The sequence below is a fragment of the Carcharodon carcharias genome, chromosome 16 (genome assembly GCF_017639515.1).
Source record: "Carcharodon carcharias isolate sCarCar2 chromosome 16, sCarCar2.pri, whole genome shotgun sequence".
Taxonomy (NCBI): Eukaryota; Metazoa; Chordata; class Chondrichthyes; order Lamniformes; family Lamnidae; genus Carcharodon; species Carcharodon carcharias.
This window is the reverse complement of record NC_054482.1, coordinates 10,248,231-10,272,648: the sequence shown is the minus strand read 5'-3', so window position 1 is coordinate 10,272,648 and position 24,418 is coordinate 10,248,231. Positions and strand designations below refer to the sequence as shown.

The 24,418-nt window shown below is 42.3% G+C and overlaps 2 protein-coding genes across 5 annotated transcripts in view; one reads left to right on the top strand and one right to left on the bottom strand.

Annotated features, from left to right (window-relative positions):
- The window catches only part of acot11a (acyl-CoA thioesterase 11a), a 107,097-nt gene extending 89,141 nt beyond the window's left edge, over window positions 1-17,956 (top strand). For all 3 annotated transcript variants that reach the window (XM_041208123.1, XM_041208121.1, XM_041208122.1), the window contains exons 13-17: window positions 467-550; window positions 638-771; window positions 8,302-8,433; window positions 11,940-12,066; window positions 16,851-17,956. In XM_041208123.1, the coding sequence (XP_041064057.1) occupies window positions 467-550; window positions 638-771; window positions 8,302-8,433; window positions 11,940-12,066; window positions 16,851-16,997 (624 nt within the window). In that variant the 3' untranslated portion in view covers window positions 16,998-17,956. The remainder of the gene's footprint in view (window positions 1-466; window positions 551-637; window positions 772-8,301; window positions 8,434-11,939; window positions 12,067-16,850) is intronic.
- Window positions 17,954-24,418, bottom strand: part of fam151a (family with sequence similarity 151 member A) — a 42,803-nt gene continuing 36,338 nt past the window's right edge. For both annotated transcript variants that reach the window (XM_041208120.1, XM_041208119.1), the window contains one exon: window positions 17,954-23,220. In XM_041208120.1, the coding sequence (XP_041064054.1) occupies window positions 22,553-23,220 (668 nt within the window). In that variant the 3' untranslated portion in view covers window positions 17,954-22,552. The remainder of the gene's footprint in view (window positions 23,221-24,418) is intronic.

The window sequence follows — 24,418 nt, the reverse complement described above, 5'->3', positions numbered from 1 at the left end:
TTGCTTCCTGTTTTTATAACTCATAACGTCAATGTTTTAATAGCATTATTTCTCTGTTCCATGTTTCTCTTCCCTCTTTTTTTTCCCTCCCTCCTTACCTGACTTTTGCTGGGGTCCTGCTCAGTGAACAGCAGCAGTCCTCCAGTAATTCACCCAAGTGCCCCATATTCATGTGAAAGCCCAGAAAGGCATCCAACTGTGATGAAAATCAAAGTTTAGCCCAAACCTGTCCTCCCCCACATCGTCAACAACTAGTCATGGATAGCAATCAGGAGTGGGAAACCTGGCTGATTTTCCTTTATGATCCCCTGCTGGCATCTCAGGAATACTGGAGCCGGCTATAGAACTCAGCTGTTCTATCAAAGATCAGCAAACTCTGCATTGACCAGGTATCCAACCTGGAACTGCCTTTGATCAGTTGATGTTTGAAGTGACTAGTTTGCTTTTTTTTTTGTTGTTGTTTAAGGTTTACCTCAGTTACAATAACATCTCTGCACTAAAAATGCTGGCTGCAAAACAGAGCTGGGTACTGAACTGCACGCAGAACAAGGCAAGTTAAACTAACAACAGCATAAAGAGTTCAGGGATTTCCAGCCAGCCAACTGTTCAGGAAATTATGTCAATTTCTTTTTTCTAGGCCAAACTATTCACCCTGGAGGAAGGTCAGTTTCTGTCCGTCAAAGTGGAAATGTCCGTTTCTGTAAACATCAAGAAAGTTTTCATGCTTCTGTCTGATATGAGCCGTCGACATGAATGGGACACCCACTACCAGTAAGAAGAGCACCGTAAACTAGGGGAACGAGCATCAGTGACAATGGGAAGGGAAGGAAAGGTTAATGGAAGGGGAAGATGTTGATACAGCTCACTGTACCAGGAGTACAGAGATCTTTTTTTCTTTCTCCAGTGATGGAGCAGATTAAATCTGACCTAACTGTCATTTTTATTGAGAAAACAGAGTGATGCATCACTTGTTGATCAGCTGCCACAGTGCACATGGTCAAAATGCTTCACAGGACATGATAAATGAACCACCTCCCCTTGACATTCAACACCATTCCCATCACCAAGTCCACCACCATCAACATCTTTGGATTGGGGATTTGGTGGGGGGTGGGGGGGTGCTGTTGGCAGGATGGCAGTTATCATTGTCCAGAAACTCAAATGGCCTAGCCACATAAATGCTGTAGCTGTTAGAGCAAGTCAGAGGCCGGGTATTCCGCAATAAGCAACTCACCTTCTATTCCCCAAAACATTGCCACCACCTACAGGGCACAATGTGAAGTGTGATGGGATACTCTCCGCTTGCCTTGATGGGTGCAACTGTATCAACATTCAAGATGTTCAACACCATCCAGCTTGATTGGCACCTCATCCACCAGTTTAAACGGTCACTCCCTCCACCACTGACATACAGTGGCTGCAGTGTAAACTATCTACAGGAAGCACTGCAACAATTCACCAAGGCTTTTTTAGCAGCATCTCTAAAAACCGTGGCCTCCACCTCCCAGAAAAATAAGGGTGGGAGGTGCATGGGAACACTGACAACTGTGAGTTCCCCTCCCAAGTTGCACACTATCCTGATTTGGTCATATATCACCATTCCTTCATTGTCCATCAATCAAAATCATGGGGTTCCCTCCCTAACACGCACTGAGGAAGCATCCTCACCACATGGACTCCAGCAGTTCAAGAAGGCAGTGCACCACTGTCTTCTGAGAGTCGGGATAAATGGATCTTTTTCTGGGTGGCAAGCTGTAACTAGTGGGGTGCCACAGGGTTCGGTCCTTGGGCCCCAACTATTTACAATCTATGTTAATGACTTGCATTCAGGGATAGAAGGTACTATAGCTAAATTTGCAGATGACACCAAAATAGGTGGTAAAGTAAGTTGCAGTGAAGAAATAAGAAACTTACAAATGGATATGGACAGGTTAGGTGAATGGGCCAAAATTTGGCAGATGGAGTTTAACATGGATAAGAGTGAGGTTATCCATTTTGGTCAGAAGAATAAAAAGGCGACTTATTACTTAAATGGGGAGAAACTTCAGAATGCTTCAGTGCAGAGGGATCTGGGTGTCCTCGTGCATGAATCGCTGAAAGCTAGTATGCACATACAGCAGGTAATAAGGGAGGCAAATGGAATTTTGCCATTTATTGCTAAAGGAATAGAGTGTAAAAATAGGGAAGTGTTATTGGAACTGTACAAAGCATTGGTGAGACCGCACCTGGAATACTGTGCACAGTTTTGTTTCCCTTACTTGAGGCGGTTCAGAGGAAGTTCATTAGATTGATTCCAGAGGTGCAGGGCTTGTCTTATGAGGAGAGATTGAGCAGTTTAGGCCAATACTCGCTAGAGTTTAGAAGGATGAGAGGAGATCTAATTGAGGTATTTAAGATGCTAAAGGGGATAGACAAAGTAGACTTGGAGCAGATGTTTCCCCTTGTGGGGCATTCTAGAACGATAGTTCTATAGTTTTAGGTTAAGGGGTGGTAGATTTAAATTAGAGATGAGGAGGAATTACTTTTCTCAAAGGGTCATGAATTTGTGGAATTCACTACCTCAGAGTGCAGTGGATGCCGGGACGCTGAATAAATTTAAAGAGGAGATAGATTTTTAATTAGTAACGGGTTGAAAGGTTATGGGGAGAGGGCGGGAAATTGGAGTTGAGGCCACAATGAGATCAGCCATGATCGTAATGAATGGCGGGGCAGGCTTGAGGGGCTGATTTGCCTACTCCTGCTCCTAGTTCTTATGTTCTTTATGTATCTTCACAGAGCAATTAAGGCTGGGCATAAATACCAGTATTGGCAGTGATGCCTATTTCGCCAGAATGACCAACAAGGGAACTTAAGATGTGAGGAAGGATGGAAGTTCTGGAGTTTTGTTCCATTTATATCAGGGATCAAAGAATTATTTTTACAGAAATTTCTCTCTGGAATTATATGGTACTTGTGATGGGATAGATTATACATGATTAGTGGAAGGAGTGGGCAGGATGGGTCAAATAGTATTTCCTCACTCAATCCACTTATGTGTTCTGTTTGGATGCATGCCAACTTATGTTTTGTTGCGTGATCGAGGGAATAGGTCAGAGCTCTATTTTAAAAAAGCATTGCCTTTAGTTGGAGGATGGTTGAGCTGAGGAGGCCACACAGCTACTGCAGTGAAGAGGAAAGCAAAACTGTGATTTTTTTTTAAAGCAAAATGCTTTTCAGGCTGAGTGATGGCAGCTGTTGAAGTCACTGATCAGGGATGGGATGCAGTCTTAGATACTGCTTTGCATGCAGTTGTGCAGAACAAGGTCTGAGGAAAGTGAGGTAATATTGAAATGGCTGATGAAAAGTCAGAATGTGTCAGCAGATTCAGTGGAGTCTCTTGTGTGATAGAGGAGCCCTAGACACGGTTCATTGCACACAGCCAAAACTGAATAGGAAAGTTAAGGGCATCAAGGCTCCCATTGAAAGGGCAGCAATTGTCAGGCTGATGGACAGAGATTATCACATGAAATGCTCCCTCTTTAGCACTGTCTCCAATTTTAAAATTAATTTTCCTCCCTTCTCCCTCAGGTTGTAATAAGCTGTGTTGTAGTGGGCAAAGGTCAAGAGGAGTAAAAAGATCGAGAGGTGTACGTGAGGCAGCAGCATTAGAATCTAGCAGGAGGTTGATAAAAGCACAACATTGCCCAGAAGTTGGCAAAGTTTGTATGTGAATAGAACTGATGGCGTATTGGGAGCTCAGGTCTGCAGAAGTTGTTTCGTCCTGAGTATTGTCACTGGGAGACCAGTTGTTCCCCAGCTCCTCCCAGGTGGTGCCGATAGTAGCCAGATATGGAGTGGATTCTGTTTGTGTCTGAATGGCAAAAATTGTATCAACAGCATAATGTGAAATTCTTTTGAGGGCTCAGCTGACTTGACTAAGGCAGTGGTAGCTGCTGTAGATCAGGGAGGTCTCAGGTTCGATCCCTGCTCTGTACTGAGTCATCTGATTTCGGCTGGGTTGGCACTAGCTATGCTTCAGTCCACCACTGTTCTTGGACTAGCAAAGAGAGAATCAAACTGTTTTTTTCCATTTGTGCTCACTATCTAGCAATTTCTGTCAAAGACCACATGCAGATGCCTGGTGAGACTGAGATGGAGCTTAACAAAATGCCACTTACAGTCAAATCGATTGGCATTTGTTGCTGTCTCGAGTCACTTGGTCAAGATACTAGAGAGAAACCACACCTGTAGAACCATACTCTAGCAGTCTTCAAGGAGAGAAGGGACTTGGCAGAAAAATGTTTTCCATACTATTGTCTCAAATACATTCCTTTCTTGGAGTACATCAAATTTTGATGAGTGTATTTATTATCCCTTTAATGGGTTTTCATATAGAAAGTTGGGGGAAAGAAAGATTTCCCCCAGGCATTGAGTCATTAAAGTCAGCATCAAAAGAACAAAGGGGAGATGTCAGGAGAAATAATTTTATGCTAGTGTTGTTAGGACCAGAGGCAAAAATCCATTTCAGCTTTCAAAGGGGAAGTGATTTATCGGGAATAAGGAAATGGCAAGGGAATGAAATAAAATGGACAGTTTTTTTCAGAGAGCAATTGCAGGCTGAATGGCCTCTTACTGTGCTGGAAGATTCTATAAAGGAAATAAGAATTTCTCTTTGGGGGATCTTTTAGGTAATGAAGAGAAATGGTTCAAACCACTGAGAGCAGGGGTTCGAAACAGTTAAAATATGAAGTTAAAAAAATCCTTGGTTTAGGTGTTTTACTTCAAATCTGTAAAAATTGGGATTTTGCACGATTCTGATTGATACTGTGGGTTCATCGTGAGACCTGAAAGTGTGTTCCATACCATTAACAACCATGCACACAGAAAAGCACACAAACTCGAGCAACTTCAGCTCAGAGTTGATGAGCTGGTGTCTGAGCTACGGGCACTGCAACACATCGGGGAGGGGGAGAGTGACCTGGACACTGTGTTTCACACCCCTTAGATTAATTACGTCAAATTTGGACCGTGGTCAGGGACAGGAGGGTGTGACTGCGAGTGAGGCAGGTATTGGGATCCAAAATTTAGCTTTGGAGGAGCCTCAGCCAGTGTCTTTGTCTAATAGGTATGAGATTCTTGCTCCCGGTATGGACAAGGGCACAGAGAGGATAAGCGAACTGACCACAGCACCGTGGTACAGAGCGCCATTCAAGTGGGAGGAGAAAAGAGAAATGTAGTAGTAATAGGGGATAGCATAGTTAGGGGAATAGACACTGTTCTCTGCAGCAAAGACAGAGAGTCCCAAAGGCTGTGTTGCCTGGTGCCAAGGTTAAGGACATCTCTTCTGGGCTGGAGAGGAACCTGAAGTGGGAGGGGAAGGATCTAGTTGCTGTGGTCCACATAGGTACCAACGACATAGGTAGGACTAGGAAAGAGGTTCTGCTGAGGGACCACGAGCAGCTTGGGACTAAATTAAAAAACAGAACCACAAAGGTAATTATCGCTGGATTACTACCCGAGCCACGTGCAAATTGGTGTAGGGTAAAAAGATTAGGGAGGTAAATCCGTGGTTTAAAGATTGGGATTGTGGGAGAAATGGGTTCAGATTCATGGGGCATTATTGGCACTAGTACTGGGGAAGAAGAGAGCTGTTCGGTTGGGATTGGGTTCATTTAAACCATGCTGAGACCAGCGAATCATATAACTAGGTTTGTAGACAGGACTTTAAACTAATTAGTGGGGAGATTTTAAAAAATCAAAAAGAAAGGAGAGGTGCAGGGTAGTGAAGAGGCGAATGATAATCAAATTGTGACAGGAAGGGCAAGAAAATATAAGCAGAAGAGTGCAGCAGAAATAAGAATCAGAATGAGCAATAATGGTTAAAAAGTCAAAGCTGAAGACTCTACCTGAACGCACGCAGCATTTGTAATAAGATAGATGAGTTGACAGCACAAACAGAAATAAATGATTATGACTTGATAGCTATTAAAGGTATATAGCTATTGCTTGATTGCAGGGTGACCAACACCAGGAACTCAATATTCAAGAGTATTCAAAGTTATGGAAAAATAGGCAAAAAAGGAAAAGGAGGTGGGGTAGCTTTGTTAATAAAGGAAGGTATCAATGTGGTGTGAGTAGTGATATAGGTGCAATAGATTGCGATGTGGAATCAGTTTGGGTGGAAATAAGGAATAGCAAGGGGAAGAAGTCACAGGTGGGAGTCGTTTAAAGGCCCCCGAAGAGTTGCCTCACTGTAGGATAAAGAATAAATCGGGAAATAATGGAAATGTGTAAGGAGGGCTCCACGAGGAGAGTATCCAATCAAAAACTAAGGCATACAAAGCGGCAAAAATTAGTGGTAGGCTAGAGGATTGGAATTTTTTAGGAAGTAGCAGTGGATGACTAAAAAGCTAATAAAGAGGAAGAAAATTGATTATGAAAGTAAATTGGCAAGAAATATAAAAACAAACAGCAAGAGCTTCTACGTGCCTATAAAAAGAGAGTGGCTAAAGTGAGCATAGGACCTTTGGAGGATGCAACTGGAGAATTGATAACGGTGATCCGGGAAATGGCACATACTTCAAACCAATATTTTGCATCAGTCTTCACAGTGGAGGACGCTACAAACATTCCAAAGATATCAGATAAGCAAGGAGCTAATGGGAAAAAGATCTTGTAACAGTCTCTATCATGGGGGACAAAGTATTTGAGAAACTAATGGGACTAAAGGTAGACAAGTCACCAGGATCTGATAGCTTATCTCCAAGGGTTTTAAAGGAAGTGGCTGTAGAGATAGTGGAGGCATTAGTTGAAATATTCCAGAACTCACTGGATTCTGGGAGGGTCCCAGCGGATTGGAAAACTGCTAATGTGATGCCCCTGTTCAAGAAGGGAGGGAGACAAAAAGCAAGAACCTATTGGCCAGTCTGCCTAACATCTGTCGTTGGGAAAATGCTAGAGTCCATTATTAAGGAAGAAATAGCAGGACATTTAGAAAAGCTTAACACAATCAAACAGAGTCAATATGGTTTTGTGAACGGGAAATCATGTTTGAGAAATTTACTAGAGTTCTTTGAGGATATAACAAGCAGAGTTGATAAAGGGGAACCGGTAGATGTGGTGTATTTGGATTTCCAGAAGGCATTTGATAGGGTGCCACATAAAAAGTTACTGCACAAGGTAGGAGCTCACTGTATTGGGGGTAATGTATTAGCATGGATTGAGGATTGGTTAACACACAGAAGACAGAGTTGGAATTAATGGGTCTTTTTCAGGTTGGAAAGACGTAACTAGTGGAGTGCCACAAGGATCAGTCCTGGGGCCTCAATTCTTTACTATCTATATTAATGACTTGGAGGAAGGGGTGCAGTGTGTAATGTATCCAAATTTGCTGACGATACAAAAATAGGTGGGAGGGCATGTTGTGATGAGGACATAAGGAATCTGCAAGGGGATATAGATAGGTTGGGTGAGTGGGAAAAACTTGGCAGATGGAGTTTAATGTAGAAAGTGTGAGGTCATGCACTTTGGTAGGAAGAATCAAAAGGCTGACTATTATTTAAATGGAGAGAGACTCCAAAAAAAGGGCAGCCCAGAGGGACCTGGGTGTTCTTGTGCATGAAACAGAAAAAGTTAGCATGCAGGTACAGCAAGCAATTAAGAAGGCAAATGGGATTTTGATCTGTATTGCTAGGGGATTGGTGTTTAAAAATAGGAAAATCTTGGTGAGGCCCTACCTGGAGTACTGTGTACAGTTTTGGTCCCTGTATTTAAGAAAGGATATACTGGAATTGGAGTCAGTTCAAAAGAGATTCACTAAGCTGATATTCCTGGGATGAAGGGGTTGACTTATCAAGAACGGCTAAACAAGTTAGGCCTTTATATATAAGATTTGGGCGGGCGGGGGAGGGGGGGAGCGGGGGGGTTGGTGGGCTTTACATAGTAGAAGTTGAGAAGATGTTTCCACTAGTGGGGGAATCTCAAATAGGGGCAGATAGTTACAGAATAAGTGGACAGTCATTTAAAACTGAGATGCGAAGGAATTTCTTCTCCCAGAGGGTAGTGAATGTCTGGAATTCTGTACCCCAGCGATTTATGGAGGCTCGATTGCTGAAAATATTTAGAGGTAGATAGCTTTTTGAAATATCGGGGAGTTGAGAGCTTTGAGTAGCTGGCACAAAAGAGGAATTGAGGCCTGGGGCAGATCAGCCATGACCTTATTGAATGGCAGGGCAGGCTTGAGGGACCGAATGGCCTACCCCTGCTCCTATTTATTATGTTCTTAACTCTCACCATCTCTAATCTTTTTATGTTTCTTCCGAGGAAATTTAAGTTGATACAAAAGGTGGATGAGGATGATGTCATCTATCACGTGATCTCCCCTTCTGTCAGCAAGGGGAGCAACTTTCAAGACTTTGTTTTGTTGGCATCTCGTAGAGTGCCTTGTACTGATGGGTAATTTCACTTCATGTTTTTGATATGCCTAAGTAGGTTACTTTTTTAAACTCATTCTCCCAAGGAAAGCAGATTTTTGAGATTTTCATGAGTTCAGGTTATTTTAATTTAGACAAAATGACTTTCATTTCCCTCTAAGCAATATTTGTGCTTGTCAGCCACAGATGTCCAGCAGCACATTACTGACATGACTGCCCAGCTTACACATCCCCTGTCTTTCTATAGCTGATTGAACATTCACATCTCGTATCACTGTAAGGTTTCATTTCTCAAATGCTTTCCTAGCTGGCTACCTTGCCTCCTCTCCACAAATTACAATGGCCTGGATTTTGCATTGGGAATAACAGTGAGACTAACAGCTATCACTGTTGTTATGGATGCGTTTGACAGCAACTTGCAGAATACGTACATGCAGTTAAACATGAAAATCCAAAAGTTGCTGTCTGGGTTACTCTGCTGCTGCACAGGTTGCACTATAATAGCACCTAACTGATAGACCAGAATTTTTCCCACGTCGGGCAGGCTCGTTGGGAGTGGAGGGGGGTGGTCACAGAGCCGACCACGATTGGCTCCATGCTGCCATTTTACGTGGGCAAGTCAATTAAGGCCGGCCCAGTGCAATACACGAGCAGTAGCGCTCAGTGCTACCTGTGTGGGTGGGGGGAGGAGGGAGAGTCGGGGCCAGTGCTCTTTTGCGCATGTGCGCGCAAGAGTGCTTCAGTCTCCCTGAGGCACGGTGCTCAGGGAGTTTGAAGCGGTTTGTAAAAACATTTTGACAGAAATTAAAAATCTAATGAGACATGTCTCCTCATGTAACTGTGTTTCTATTTTTCATATAAAATTTTTATTTAAATAGTAAAAGCTTTAGGAAACCTCATCCTGCTCGTGGATGTGGTTTCCTAAAAAGGCTGCTTGGCCTTTTCGCCTGCCCGCCAACCTTAAGGTAGGACAGGCAGTATAAACAGTGACATGAATTAATTCATCAATGGCCTTAATAGGCCTATCAGTTATCAGCGGGTGCGTAGCTGACTCTGGCGCGTCCCCACCACGTGATGACTTTGGGACACACACCTGACATCGCATGTCATTTTATGCGCCAGCATGTTGGGCGCACCCCTGCATGCCGACTGAAAAATCCTGGCCATCGACTCGGCATTGAAATCAATGTAGGCCATTAAGTTGGGGGACTTAACCACTAGTTACCCATTAAATACACCAGAAAAAACTACAGCTGATGCATTCAGGTATAAGTGAATTATTCATGATATGATAAGTGATAATTACTTACAAACAACCTCTCTGGCCCTGAAAATTTTAAAAGTGTGGCTTTTTATTTGTTAAGAATTCAATTATTAGATTTTTTTCAAAAAATTAAAAAATTTTTAACCTTTTCTGTCTACCACTTTTATCTCTCTCTGTCTTAGTTGCATCTTTCCCAATCTTTATTTTCCTTTCCGTACATGGTTTAAATCTAATTTATAATTCCTGGTTTCTTCTTCTTCTTGAGCTTTCTGCCTGAAGGTTGGTCAGATTCACAGTGCCAGAATCTCCACCATGGGCAGGGCAAGGAGGCAGGTCCCAAATTCACCCCACCCAGAATTGGAATTGAACCCCATGCTGTTAGCATCAATCTGATCCATGCTAGCCATTCAGCCAACTGGCCCCCCCAAGGAGTCCAGGTTGCTGTGGCAACAGAATCTTATATGTGCATGTTGTAGTTGTGGAGCTATGGATAGTGATGGTAGAGGCTCCAATTTCTTTCCATCTCATGGCTGACCAGGAATCTCTCTCGCTCTTACCACCTGGCATGTTGGAAAGGTTTACAAGTTGATACTGAACCTGTTTGGCCTCATTATGAATACATCAAGTCCTATAGTTGAACTTGAACCCAGAGCTTCTGGCTCAGAGGCAGGGAGGCTACCCACTGCACCACTAGACCTCCAATTCCTGATTTATGATTCCTGATTTAAAACATGCATGGCTCAGTGAGGATTCTTCAATCTGATTGGTTGAAGAGCCTCACTGTCTCTTGCCCTGCTCACACCTCCCCTGTAAAGGGTGCTGTCCTGGATAAAAGATGCCTGATTTCAAAGCGTACTGTATGGCGAGCAACATCCCTTCATCACTGACTACAAAATCCGTGCCATTGTGCCCAAATGCTGCAGCCTATGCTACAAAGGCTTGTACTCCCATTACTCTGTGCATCTGGGTCTTCAGGAAAACCAGGTCTATGTGCCGCCTGCCCGGTACCAGAAAGGTACGTTTTAAAAGATATTTACTTGAATGTGGAGTTGGGAGGTGCAGGAGTGCTCCCTGTGGTTCCACATTAAAACCACGGGCTGATGTGGGGAACCACTTTCACCCTCTCCTGACTGCTTCCCACTTGCCAAAATGCAACAGCCCAGAAATTCAAATAGTTTTCCACATTGAGCTGGGGACATCCGGCAGGCGTCTGCAGCTTGTTCATTTGATGTTACTGAAGTTCAACACCGTATATGGGTGGCCTTGGGCCTATTTGTTCTGGTCCCCAGTCCATGCTGGCCAGCTGCACGAAACAACCTCTCAGCCAGTTGGCTCCCTTGTTCCTATTTCTTTTATTAACTTTTATCAGCAATACACAGCCGCAGCTGATAGTTCTCATCTAGGTTCTCTCTTTTATCCTATACAACCTGGTATTTAACTTCCTGCGCCTGAGTTTATCCACCCCAACAGATGTTAAAATCTTATCAATGCTCAGGATTAAACTTTAGATGTTCCAAACCTGTGAAGTGAACCTCCACATTTTTTTTTAACCTCTGTTTATACCGAGGTTGGTTACATCTCAGAATGTGACATATTCTTGACCACCTGTTTTTTTCAGAATGGGGAGAATTGTGACATCTGCCATGCTGGCAGATTTTTCTCCAGTATAGAACATTCTATACCCTTCCATGGTCAGGTCAAGTCACCCTGTACCTTTAACAATAGTTTGCATTTTGTTAGCAGTAAATAGTTACAAAATTCCAAGTATTATAACAAGCCGGTAAACAACAGCTTGTTTAGGTTTAAGTGCTAAATTGTAAAATTTAAAACAAAGAATTGTTTTAAAAAACAAAAATTAAGCTTTTAAAAATGGCCACCTGCCAAATTATTTTGCGAGTCTCCAAGGCATGTCACAGGCAATCTCTGCTGCCCTTCCAAGCAGACTGCCTGGTGGAGGCCGGACAGCCTGCCCAGGTAATGCAGGTGACCCCCAGGCTGGAATCTGGGACCAGAGTACAGCTTGTGGGAGGCACAAGTTTTCCCCAAACACCATACTGGCTTTAATAGCCGAATGGAAAACCTAGGTTGTAGTGTTGGAACTTTTATTCTAAGATTCCTAACTTACGTCATAACTTAATCTTCTGGTTGACTGCTGGCTTTAAAGAATCAAATGATGAGTGAAATGTCCCAATTTGTCACCCTACTACAATGCAATTCAGTACAGATAGAAGCATTCAATCTGCTGTTGTAAACTTTCTTTCTAGAGATCCATATCTGATAGCGCTCCGATCGGTCAGTCTCCCTGCAGCCCCACCAACTAAGGACCTTGTCAGGAGTGAAGTAATGTGTGCTGGCTTTACGCTTTGGGAGGAAGATAACACCCACACCAGGGTAAGGGGTCTCTAGCATATTAATGAACTGTGGTCATCACTTTATCTAAAGACATATATATTATCGACTTAATAAGTCAGATAAATAGACCCAAGTAAATATTTTTCTTTAACCAAAGATATGATTGTTAAATTGAGTCTGATTGTGGGTATGCAGTAAGATTTCCTTTAATTTATAGAGGTTGTTTGGTTTGTTTTCTGAATGTAATCTGTTTTTAAAATGTGTTTTTTAAATTCTCCAAAAGAATGTAAGGGAGGTGATATGCGGTACTAGACCGCACTAACACATATAGGATCTGAAATGGTACCATTTCTATGTAGTGGGAGTCCTGCAGAAAATGTGCCTTGTTATACTTTGGGTGCTGGTTTGAGACCAGTACCTCCTAACAGCAGAGTGGGTCTGGCACAACTGAATGACATTGCTGGGTCTCCTTATCTTTCTGTGAAAACAAAACTCAGAGCACCACAAACAACTGGCCACTGCCTGTTTCTCAGTTAACACTGAAGAGGTTCAAAGTTAAACTTTAATCAATTCAAATGTAAAAGTTTTTCCAGTAGTTCAGTGGGTTCATTTAGCAAACAGAAAAGCCATTTAGAGCAGAAAGGTCCTGGGTTTGCTCCCAATCTGCATTGTTAGCTAAACTCACCTGGGGAATGGATTAACCTCAGTATCTCTGGATTAGGGAGGAAAATCCTGCTGCTAATCACTGTCCAGCAACCCTGCTGTAAACGTATTTGCACACGGACATAGGATGAGGATCTTAAAGCTGCAGATGAATAACCCACTTGTGATACATGTCAAAGCTCCCTTCTCTATAATGGCCGCTTAGGACTGGCCAAAGCACCATATCCCAGCAAGGATTCAGTGTCGTTAGGAATACAGAGGAAAACGTTAGCCTGGGGGAAAAAGTTCATGAAACTCATAATTGAAATAGTTCAGAGTCGGAACATAGAACTAGGTATAGTTAATTTGACTCTTTGAACCTACCCTGCTATTCATGGCAGCTCCATCTTTTTCATTCCAATTCCCCACCCATTCTCTAGTATTTGTATCCCTTTTAAATACTACCATCGTTTTTGCATCTAAGTCCTTCTGGGCTTTTGCACTCCGCATTTCAGCAATGATTCACGTGAAGAACTTATTTTCTGGATTGGTTATCCATTTGAAGTTTTGTCCTTATGTTCTGGATTCTTCCATTTGACTATCTGATCAATCTCTTTGATTAAAGCAGAGTCAGCGGGAAGCCGACTTGCTCCACACCAGCCCGCCTGGCTGTCATAACCCGCTGCAGGGGGGCTAGATTGCCTGGCAGTGAAACTTCCGCCCCTCACTGGGAACTCCTGGTCTGAGGAGCTGCTGACCAATCCGATTGGCTGGCAGTCCCGGCAGCACCAAGAGCACATTAGTGGGCATTGCCAGGAGTGCAGCCTGTCCCAAGAAGAAGGCTCGATGGATCGCGGAACAAGATAAGTCTGGGGCAAAAACAAAAATAGCTGGAAAAACTCAGCAGGTCTGGCAGCATCTGTGGAGAGGAACACTGTTAACTTTTCGAGTCCATATGACTCTTCATCAGAACTAAGGAAATATAGAAATGTGGTGAAATATAAGCTGGTTGAGGGGACTGGGACAGGTAGAGCTGGATAGAGGGCCAGTGATAGGTGGAGGCAAAGAAGAGATTGCCAAAGATGTCCCTGGAAAAATTTATTAATTTTGCTTCCAGTTTCCACCCCTCCCATCATTTTGACATGGTCCATCACTGACACTTCCCTCTCCTTCCTTGACCTCTCTGCCTCAATTTCTGGTGATAGACTGTCCACCAACATTCATTACAAGCCTACCGACTCGCACAGCTACCTTGACTATAGCTCCTCACACCCCGCTTCCTGTAAGGACTCCATCCCATTTTCTCAGTTCCTTCGCCTCCGTCGCAAGTGTTCTGATGATGCCACTTTCCAAAACAGTTCCTCTGACATGTCTTCCTTCTTCCTTAACCCAGGTTTTCCACCCACAGGGCCCTCAACCGTGTCTGGCCCATCTCCCGCGCATCCGCTCCCACTCCTTCCTCTCCCTACCAGAACCATGATAGGGGCCCCCTTGTCCTGACTTATCACCCCACCAGCCTCCGCATTCAAAGGATCATCCTCCATTTCTGCCAACTCCAGCATGATGCCACCACTGAAGACATCTTCCCATCACCCACCCTGGCGGCATTCCGCAGGGATCATTCCCTCCTGGACACCCTGGTACACTCCTCCATCACCCCCTACACTTCAACCCCCTCCCACAGCACCTTCCCATGCAAACACAGAAGGTGTAACACCTGCCCCTTTACTCCCCCCCTCCTCACTGTCCAAGGGCCCAAATACACCTTTCAAGTGAAGCAGCACTACACTTGCACTTCCCTCAATTTAGCCTGCTACATTCGCTGCTCCCAATGCGGTCTCCTCTACATTGGAGAGACCAAACGCAGACTGGGTGACCGCTTTGCAGAACCCTTTGGTCTGTCCGCAAGCATGACCCAGACCTCCCTGTCGCTTGCCATTTCAACACACCACCCTGCTCTCCAGCCCACATGTCCATCCTTGGCTTGCTGCATTGTTCCAGTGAAGCTTAACGCAAACTGGAGGAACAGCACAAATAAAAACAAAAAACTGCGGATGCTGGAAATCCAAAACAAAAACAGAATTACCTGGAAAAACTCAGCAGGTCTGGCAGCATCGGCGGAGAAGAAAAGAGTTGACGTTTCGAGTCCTCATGACCCTTCAACAGAACAGCACCTCATCTTCCGACTAGGCACTTTACAGCCTTCCAAACTTAACATTGGGTTCAACAGCTTCAGATCATGAACTGTCTCTTCCATCCCCACCCCCTTTCCGATCCCCCCTTTTTCCAATAATAGTTTTTTTAATATATTTTTCTTTTCCCACCTATTTTTAAATTTATATCGATCTATCGTTTTATCTCCACCTTTTAACCTATCCCGATCCCTTCGCCCCACCCCACCCCCACTAGGGCCATCTGTCACTTGCTTGTTACCCTTAATGTCACCATTAGCACATTCCTTAGATAATATCGCCACCATCATCACCCCTTTGTCCTTTTGTCCATGACGTCTTTGGCAATCTCTTTGCCTCCATCTATCACTGGCCCTCTATCCAGCTCTACCTGTCCCACCCCCCCTCCAGCAGCTGATATTTCACCACATTTCTATATTTCCTTAGTTCTGTTGAAGAGTCATATGGACTCGAAACGTTAACTGTGTCCCTCTCTGCAGATGCTGCCAGACCTGCTGAGTTTTTCCAGCTATTTTTGTTTTTGTTTTTGTTCCAGCATCCGCAGTATTTTGCTTTTATCTTAGGTAAGTCTGGGGTATTGGGTGGGGAGGGTTCATCCAATTTAGGGAGTGGGGTGGAGGGTGGTGGGTTTTGGTGTGCAGGCAAGTAGGAAGAAAGAGGGGCTGCCCCCCCAACAGTGCGCAAAGGGCACCCTCCCCTTTTAAAAACTTTAACATTTTTTTTTAAAACAGCCTGTCCATGGCCTATGCCAACCATATTATGGCGTGTGCAGTGTATTTTTAAGGTCAATTGGCTTGTTAACAAGCTCAATTGACCCTTGATTATTTATTTAAATATGATGGGTGGGCTGCCGACTTCGGCACCCACCCACCTACCGTGTTATAGGGGTGACTTCAGGGGTGGGAAGGAAGATGGTGGGGTTGACCCCTGCCGTATTTTACGTGCCCCCCCCACCTCAGCCGAAAACACGCCCAGCAGGGGTGTGTAAAATCCAGCCCTTGGTGTCGGCTCGCTACCTGCAAACTAGCCTATTTTTGTCCAATGTTTTAGCTGACTTTGGAATGGACAGAAACACTTTTCAGAAAAGGAAAACATCAGAGCCATAATGCATTCTGATTACCACCCGGAATAGCAACTGACTTCTGAATGGACTGAATTTATCAATCTTTCTTGCTGTAAAAGGACACAATTTCACCTCAGTGGTAGATTATTACATTGCGTGTAACTGTACATGGCACAGTGTTTCTTTCCTTATAAATCACTGGATATATATCATTTCCTTGCCTCTGAAACATCATAGAATATGTTTCAACATTAAAGCTGCTATAGAGATCCAAGCTGTTGTGGGAGATATGCTGGTATTAAGCACAAACTCTGTGTGTGAAAGCATTTATATTAGGCAGTTATAGATTTCAGCTTCCTGTAATGTGCACATCCTCTCCCCACATTGGCTCATTTCCTGTGTTTGTGAATCAAGGGATGGCAGGTTTCCTTGCTATGTTTGCCTCCATAATGATAGAATTCATTCTATTCAAACGAATTTCAATGTTACTGAAAGATGTGATCAGGTGCTTTTATGGGTAGACTTTCTCTTTCAAACTCCCACCTTCCCCTCACCCTACCCAAAGGAAACAAAACGCAAGGAAACCAAACAATTGCTGCTAAAATTTGGCACCTAAGTCATAACTCTTTCTTTCTGTGTGTATCTATTCCCCTACCCAACATCTTTGAAGGAGTTGACTTATGGTTCCACAGGTTCTGGTACTTCTCCATTCCTACAGCCATCGCAGTACAGACCACGAATAAACCAGCGACATTCCCATTTTTATATGGTTTCAGTTCCAAAGAAGCCATTGGGGGAATTCCTCAAAACCTGGATTTAGAAAAGTGTCCCTACTTTGGTATGGATGAAAGAAAAAGGGAGATTGTAGCACAAAGCATATTGCTGTCAGTGCCTGGGGATAATGGAGCTACTTGTTCTTTTTTCAGATAACATACTACATCCAGGCGACCCCTGGAGTTCTCCCATACATCACCCGCGACATTACCGGACTGTCTGCCAACCTCTACAAAATCATTGAGGCTTGTAATAAATTTCTCGAACAAAATAAGGATATGGTCAATGTAACTCTGTGATATTTGTGTGATGTAGAGAAGGGTACCTATTTCTGCATGGCCTGCATCCCATAATGATGATCAAATGTGGTTGGTGCAAAGGCATGAGTTTATGAGATAAAATGAGATAATTAAGTCAGTTTTGATCAACTGGAATTCAGAAATTCTAATGATGTTTAAACTCTTTGGGGCTGTCACAGTGTATAACATTTGTATATGTTTGTGCTAAGGGCACTGTCCTCAGTTAGTTAAGATTTAACACAAATATAACAATGGTGTAGTAACACTATTGGTGTTTGGGAACTGCATTGTAATCTGTTTAGAGCAGGGATTACTGCCATTAGTTTACATGTGTAAATTTGAGCCAAGTCTTTGTACAGAATAGTAACTGGGCCTTGCATACAGCAATCTTTTGCAGACTGCCAGATTTAATCTGTTATATTTTTATATTAATTTTCAAAAGAATGAATTTAGATTAATACGAGAGGAATTTAGGGAAAAGCTTTCACTGATAAAAGACTATTTAAAAAAATCGAATTGATGATCATGTTACTGGCCACTGAGCCATTCATATTGAATACTTTGTGCATTTTGCCTACGTACAGTGAGAATTTTTTCGTATTCTTTACAATCTGCCAGCAAATTCATTAAAGCAAGTGGGTGTTTTCTGTAAAGCTAAATTTGCCAATTTTGTGTCTCTTTGAGTTGGGAATGTGGATTCAGAAAGTTACTTTATCGTTAAGTCACGCTCAATTATCCTTTCCTTTCAACTGAAACCACACAATGCTAGAGTTGATGCTACAATTTAGCACTGAAAAGCAGAATGAAAACCAATTTAACGCTATGGGAGAGTCAAAGTTACCAACAGTGAACTGATTACAGTGATTACTGCAGGGGCTCACCATGGTGATAGAGAAAAGCTGGTTTCCAGGAAATGAATCCTGTCATTTAAAACATTGAATAAAAACACTTAACCATGAGTGTGTACTTCTTTATTGATCACTAAAAACTTTAAATGAAAACCTTTATGAAACAGGAAGATAACACAATAGCCTGTTAACATTATAAAATCAGCCAGTTCCAAATGAAAATAATTCGAGGTTTGGTAACAAAGTCGAACATTAATTGCTGTTTCTGCAGTGTTGCCACAATATCAACAAATGCTTGCAAGTGATTAAAAGACTACAGTGAAATAATTAAATGTGGAGACAATGTACGTGTTTATACATTTTTTTAAAATGTTGTTATGACATACTATACAATAACACCAATGAAAATTGTGCAACTGGAGAAGTGTCAGAGAGGTTCAGCTAAGGGGGAATCATTCTGTTCCAATTCAATCACCAGCTCCACTGATGGATGGTTCTGTGAGTTCAGTCAATGAGCAACTGCCTCAAGAAAGGTCCCCAAGCTTAAAATCCAGGGAAATACAGTGCCCCTGGGTTAGAGGAGAGGAAAATTATCCCAGTGTCCCTGTTCTCAAGCACCATTTAACAACTCCTGGGTGAGGAGTTGACTGGGTCTTGCAGTTGAATAGCTTGTTGCCACTTCCTGTCAAGACTCACACGAATAGCAATTTTGATGAGGTGCTGGATGGTGGCTATTGCCCACGGAGCTCTGCTCCAGTAAGGAGGAGGAAAGCTATGAGGAAAAAAAATTCAATCACCACATGCACCTACCCCACGAACATTGTAACAGGAAGCACTGACTAAAGCTGAAACCCTCTCTAGTCCAGCATTCCAGTTGGAAGCTCTGCAACAAACAGCGCACTGATTAAACAAACAGGAGTATCTTATCAGCAAAATTCTGGTTATTTCCACATAATGCAGTCTCTTCAGTTGTTCCTTTAATAGTACAGATGTTTTAGAGGATTTTATAGATTATTACAAATATTCATGCACAACAACTTGTATTTTTAAAGCACCCTGAATGTAAAAAAGAAAATGTCCCAAAGTTCTTTACAGAAGGGGCAGACACAATGTGAGCACCGAGCCAAAGAAGCTGCAGTTAGAAAAACTTGGTCAGAGGTGGGTTTTAAGAGGGGGGTCTAAAAGGAGGAGAGGGATCTGGAGAACCAGAGGATTTAGGAAGAGAATTCCTGAATGTGAAGGCTTAGATGGCTGAAGGCACAGCTGACAATAGGAGGAGGTACACAGGAGGCCAGTGACCGAGAAACAGAGAGTTTGTTGGGAGTGGGTGTAACAGTGCTGGAGAAAATTAGGGAGAGTGATTGGTGAGGCCATGGAAGGACTTAAACACAAAGGATAAGAACTGGAAATCTGAGATATTAGGAGGAACAGCAGCCAATGCAGATAGAAAGAAGAGATGTGCAGAGTCTTGTGCATGTTAGAATATGGGCAGCAGAGATTTGAATGTGCAAAGGGTTATGGAAGATGAGAGGCGGACCAGAAGAACTTCAGAATGGGGATATCTGGAGCTAACAAAGGAATTGGATGAAGGTTTCAATGGCAGGTGTGCTTAGGTAGGAACAGTGGTGGGAAATGTTAGAGTGGAAATAGACTGGCAGAGATCATTGGGAGTAGTCAACGTGGTTTTGAAATGATAAAGATTCAATAGTCCCTGCCTCTCTTTGCACTACTTACCACAGATTTTTCCTTTCTTTTATAAATCTGTTTTATGTATCAAAAACCATTTGAATTCAATTATTAAAATCATCAATTATTGTGCATCACACTTAAAATCTGAACCTCTCACTTTGGCATAAAATAACTAGGATCTGTTTGGTTGACCATTTTGCTAAAATTTCTACATTACCAATCATGAATGAGAAACTAATTAATTTGCTCATCGTTTCTTTAAACTGCTTTAAGCTATTACAATTTTGGGGGGAAAAAAGCAACAAACTACCTTCCAAATTAGTAATCTCATTTTAAAAATACCCGCAAGAAGTTTTCCGTGTGGTCTGGGTGCTAAGAGTACCAGTTCCAGCTGTCAAACTCTGAGTGTAGCAATGTATTATGGTTCATTTTCACTCTTGTCCTGGGAAATGATGATACCCAGATCTTAAATAAATGGTGCAAATGCAGTATTAGAGGTAAAACACAAAAAAAAATACTTTTTATAATGTAAATAACTGAGGAGGAGGTTTTTGAAAAGGGGGAAGGACCCAAGTATGTTCTTTGCATTTTTTAAGTAATGTGAAAGGATCATTAATATATCTGAGGTTTAAAAAGTATAACTAACTTCTGGTTTTGGATTTTTACCCAAGATATTTTCTTCAGTTTCACTCCTTCATTCTGTGCTGTTCGATATCAAGGTGATGTACCTAGTCCAGGGATTCGATTAAGAGCTCTTGTCAGTGTGCTCCCTGCATGTACTAGCATTCCCTCATGTGATACCTTGCTTAGGCAAAAGAATAAACTTTCTATCAGACTGTACTCTAGACTACACATTTGATTTATTGCACAGTAAATAGATAGATGAAAAGTATCATATAAAAACAGTACATTACAGACTTTCCTATTCTCCTAAGAATACCAAAACAACAAATGTGCAGTTCTTATATTGATACTGAATATTAAGATGAATCTCAAGGCATGCTTCCTGATTAGCTTTACATGGCAGTTCAGTATCACTGTGTCTCTGTCTTGCCCCTAACATGACTGCTTCACATTGACTGCTGGCTGAGAGCCAGACAACCTCAGAAACAAAGTGTTATTGAAGAACGCTAAAGAGTTCGTCTCATCCATATTAGGTATTCAGCCATTTCCACCATTCAAAATGATGATTTTGCCAAAAATACAGTTCAAAAACAGATACTTTGTCCACAGGATGCTGGCCTTTGAACTAAATGACTTGACCCTTTACCTGCCACTGAAGTATTCTGTTTCACCCTCCCTGCTGTTACAATCCAATGATCACATTATACAATTACTAATCACAAATGCATGTCCAATTAATTCCCATATGGAAAGCTCATCTCTGCCCTGAGCTATTGAATATCAAACAGGCTGGACCTGAGTTTGTAAACCCTGCGTGCAATGTGACCAGCAAGACCAATAACCTAATCCATCATGTCTCCAGATGCTTCATTTTTATCACACCATCTGTGCAGCCTTTATCTTCCAATGCCAGTAAGAAGTCATACTTTTACATTAAGTCACTCATGATATACTGTTAGTATACTACACTGATGACTAAATTATGTAGTCAGCAATAGGCATCACAAACTGCTCCCTAGTCCTGAACTATCTGAAAAGCATCCCTCAGGATGTCTACTAGTTTCATGAGCCTCAAGTCTTCTCTAAAACCCTTTAATAAATATTTATCTTCTGAATATGCAAACAAATTATCCTTACTAGTTACCACCTCAAAGTAACTTCAGCAGATTTGTGCAGTATGACCTATTGCTTCTAAAACATGGTAGTTACTCCTTATGACTGTGAGGGACATAGATAATTCATGCACCTTCTGGAGGGTAATTGTTGGAATTTCTGACTTGACTGTATGTCAAGTGGACTTACATGTATTATTCAGTGAGATTCTGGGTTGAACATGACCTGCTAATCTGTTCTGTCCATCTTTAAATTATTTTTTCCTCCAACAATATCCAGCATTCCCATTCAAATGTGATAATCAAAAGGGGAACAGGCTGTGAGAGCCTACCCAGGAGGTCCTGATATACATGAGCAAATGGAGCAAAAAAGTTTAATATCAGAAGTACTAAGCTGCTATGCTACCTGTGGTGAATGGAATAGAGGCAGGCACATAGGACACAAGTCTGTATCCAACATTTGTGAAAATTTTGAAAATGTTTGTGAGGTTTATGATCAGAAAGAATGAGATGAATCACATTTAAATGCCTGGAGCTTAAGAGCGAGATTTGTCAAAGTAGGTCACACGTAGAAACCAAAGCAAGTGTCTCTCCATGACAAGTTTTGTAGTGTCAAATGCCACTTGGCCACAGTCACTTTAAGGAAATTTAAACATATTTATTTGAAACCTCAGTGTAAAACATATTTACAGATCACACTGCAGCCTGGTACTGAGGTTTATCACTGTCGGGTGTGTAGCTGAGGTCTGTGTATGTGAGCTTACACAAACCTGCATGGTGGGTTAGAGATTTATGAGGTGATGGCTCTCATTGCACTTCTCATTACCTTCACAAGGGTAGATGAGCTGAAGGGGGTGGGGGTGGGGGTGGTTGGGTCAATTACCTTCACAAGGGTAGATGAGCTGAAGGGGGTGGGGGTGGTTGGGTCAAGGTCTCTGTTCCTTGGGGAAAACTGCAGAATGCATTTGCACCTTAGAGTGAGGAAACCTGCAACTATTTATTAAAATGCATCTCAACTTATATGTACTGGCCATTTCACCAAATTTTACAATCAATAACTGGAAAACTATCTTTGGTATAAAAATCTTAAATCTTAATCTGTATGAAGCTAATAAAATATTGAAAGTTAATTAGGTTGTAGCTTATGAATGTGACAAAATTTAGCTAATAATTTCTGTTGCTCAGGACTAAGGACTTAACGGTGCAGAGCTTGAAAATGTTTTGCCTGCCTAAGAGGCAGGATTGGTTGGTCATGAATACAAAAAGACTCACAAACTAGTTCTTACGAAGTGAAGACATCGATGTGAAAGCTGTTTCTATAATCCTGGGGTAACCGGTAGTAAATTCTACGAGTGCTGTGTGTTCTGATGTTGATCAGTCCCTGAAACCCATCCGTGTAGGAGCCTTGTTTGTGGAGATGCTCCACTGTCAGAGTGTAGCTGGGGGAAGCCTGCAGTAATCCTGTGGTGGCCTTCCATGATTTACCCAGAGCAACAGCCTGAAGCTGGAAGGACACCGTTTGCCACAGTCCCTGACAAAGATTTAGCATGTCTTCCACTAATGGCTGTGTGTAACCATGGGTAAGCGCTTCATTTGGCCAGCTTGGAGCTATAGTTACAAAAGGAAATATTTCATTTATGGCTTTGATGAAATGCTTTCCTTCTATGTATCCGGGGGTACTAAAACTGCCATAGGAGAGGTCCATGCTGACCCAGACAGGCTTGTGAATGTGGTGTGCTGCGTAAGTTCGGTGAAGCAGATACAGGGTTGGGGTTAGTGCCTGCTGAGATTTTATCTTCAGGAAGATGCCCCATGGCTTCGATGAAGTTAAGATCCGATTTAGAGCTGATTCCAAAGGAAATTCCAATCCGCCTTCTGGACTTTCTACCATTGGAATGGCACTATTAGCTTTTCTCTTCACATTCAGAATGAGCATTCCTCCATCATTTCCTTAATAAATTGAAAATACAGCATTTATATGTTGTGTCCAGGCTGCATCAGGTGTTTACATTTTAATTTTGCTAAACAGCTAAAACTGCACAATGTGTCACCACGTAAAGTGAACACCAAACACACAATAAATGAACAGAAAAATAGGTGAAATCATTGACCAACTGGTGATAAAGTGGGCATAATCTAGGGATTGCAGGAAACTCTCCTGAATCAAAAATCAGACACCCAGGAACAGGCAATTCACTAGATTTCTCAGTCATCTATCCAGTTGTGACAGCCTAGGATGTAGCCAGGTGTTCATCCACACTCCATTTCATATGTACAAATTATGTTGAATTCTTCCATATTTGGTCATTCAAAATAAACCTCATTTACCTTCTATCATCATAACATTAATTCCTATTGTCCCATTTGTTTCTTCGCTCACCTAAATTCTGCTGGTTTCTGCCAGAAAGTTATGATCTTGTCTTGATGTTCATTTTCATTCTAGCACTTTATATTGTTCATGGAACCCCTCAGTGCATTACTGCATAGGTACCTGCTGCTATATCTATACTATATCCTGTTAATCAACTTTCATCAAGCCCCAGATAGGAAGACTGAATCTTAGAAAGGCTTCAAAGTCACTCATGTGATTTTTACACACTGCGTTTCAGGGTCTTAATTTGACCAGTGAGGAACACTACCTTTCAATGGTAAATTTCTCAGAAGTAACCTAAAGAGAACGAGCTATGTATATATTTGAGAAGGGAAACTTTTAAAATGAAGAGGGAGAAAGACAGCTTGATTTCCATTTATGTATCAGCGTGGCTCAGTGGTAGCACTTCTATTAATCAAAAGGTTGTGGATACAAGCCCCACCCTAGATATCTACACACGCACACGCACACGGACACACAATCTGGACAGACACTCTAGTTCAGTGCTGAGGGAATGCTGCACTTTTGGAAGATCTCGTGGCATTATTCACAGACGAATGAAGGAATTCTCCAGTGTCCTCAACTAATTTCACTAAAACAATTTATCAGATCACTCATCTCATTGCTGCTTATGGGATCTTGCTGTGTGCAAATTGTTGCAATTGCCTGGAAAACAACAGTAACACTTATTTCCGTTGGCTGTGAAGTGTTTTGGAATGTGCTAACAATGTAAATTGTGCTATGCAAATAAAAGTCCTGTGTTTCTTTAAAAAGCTT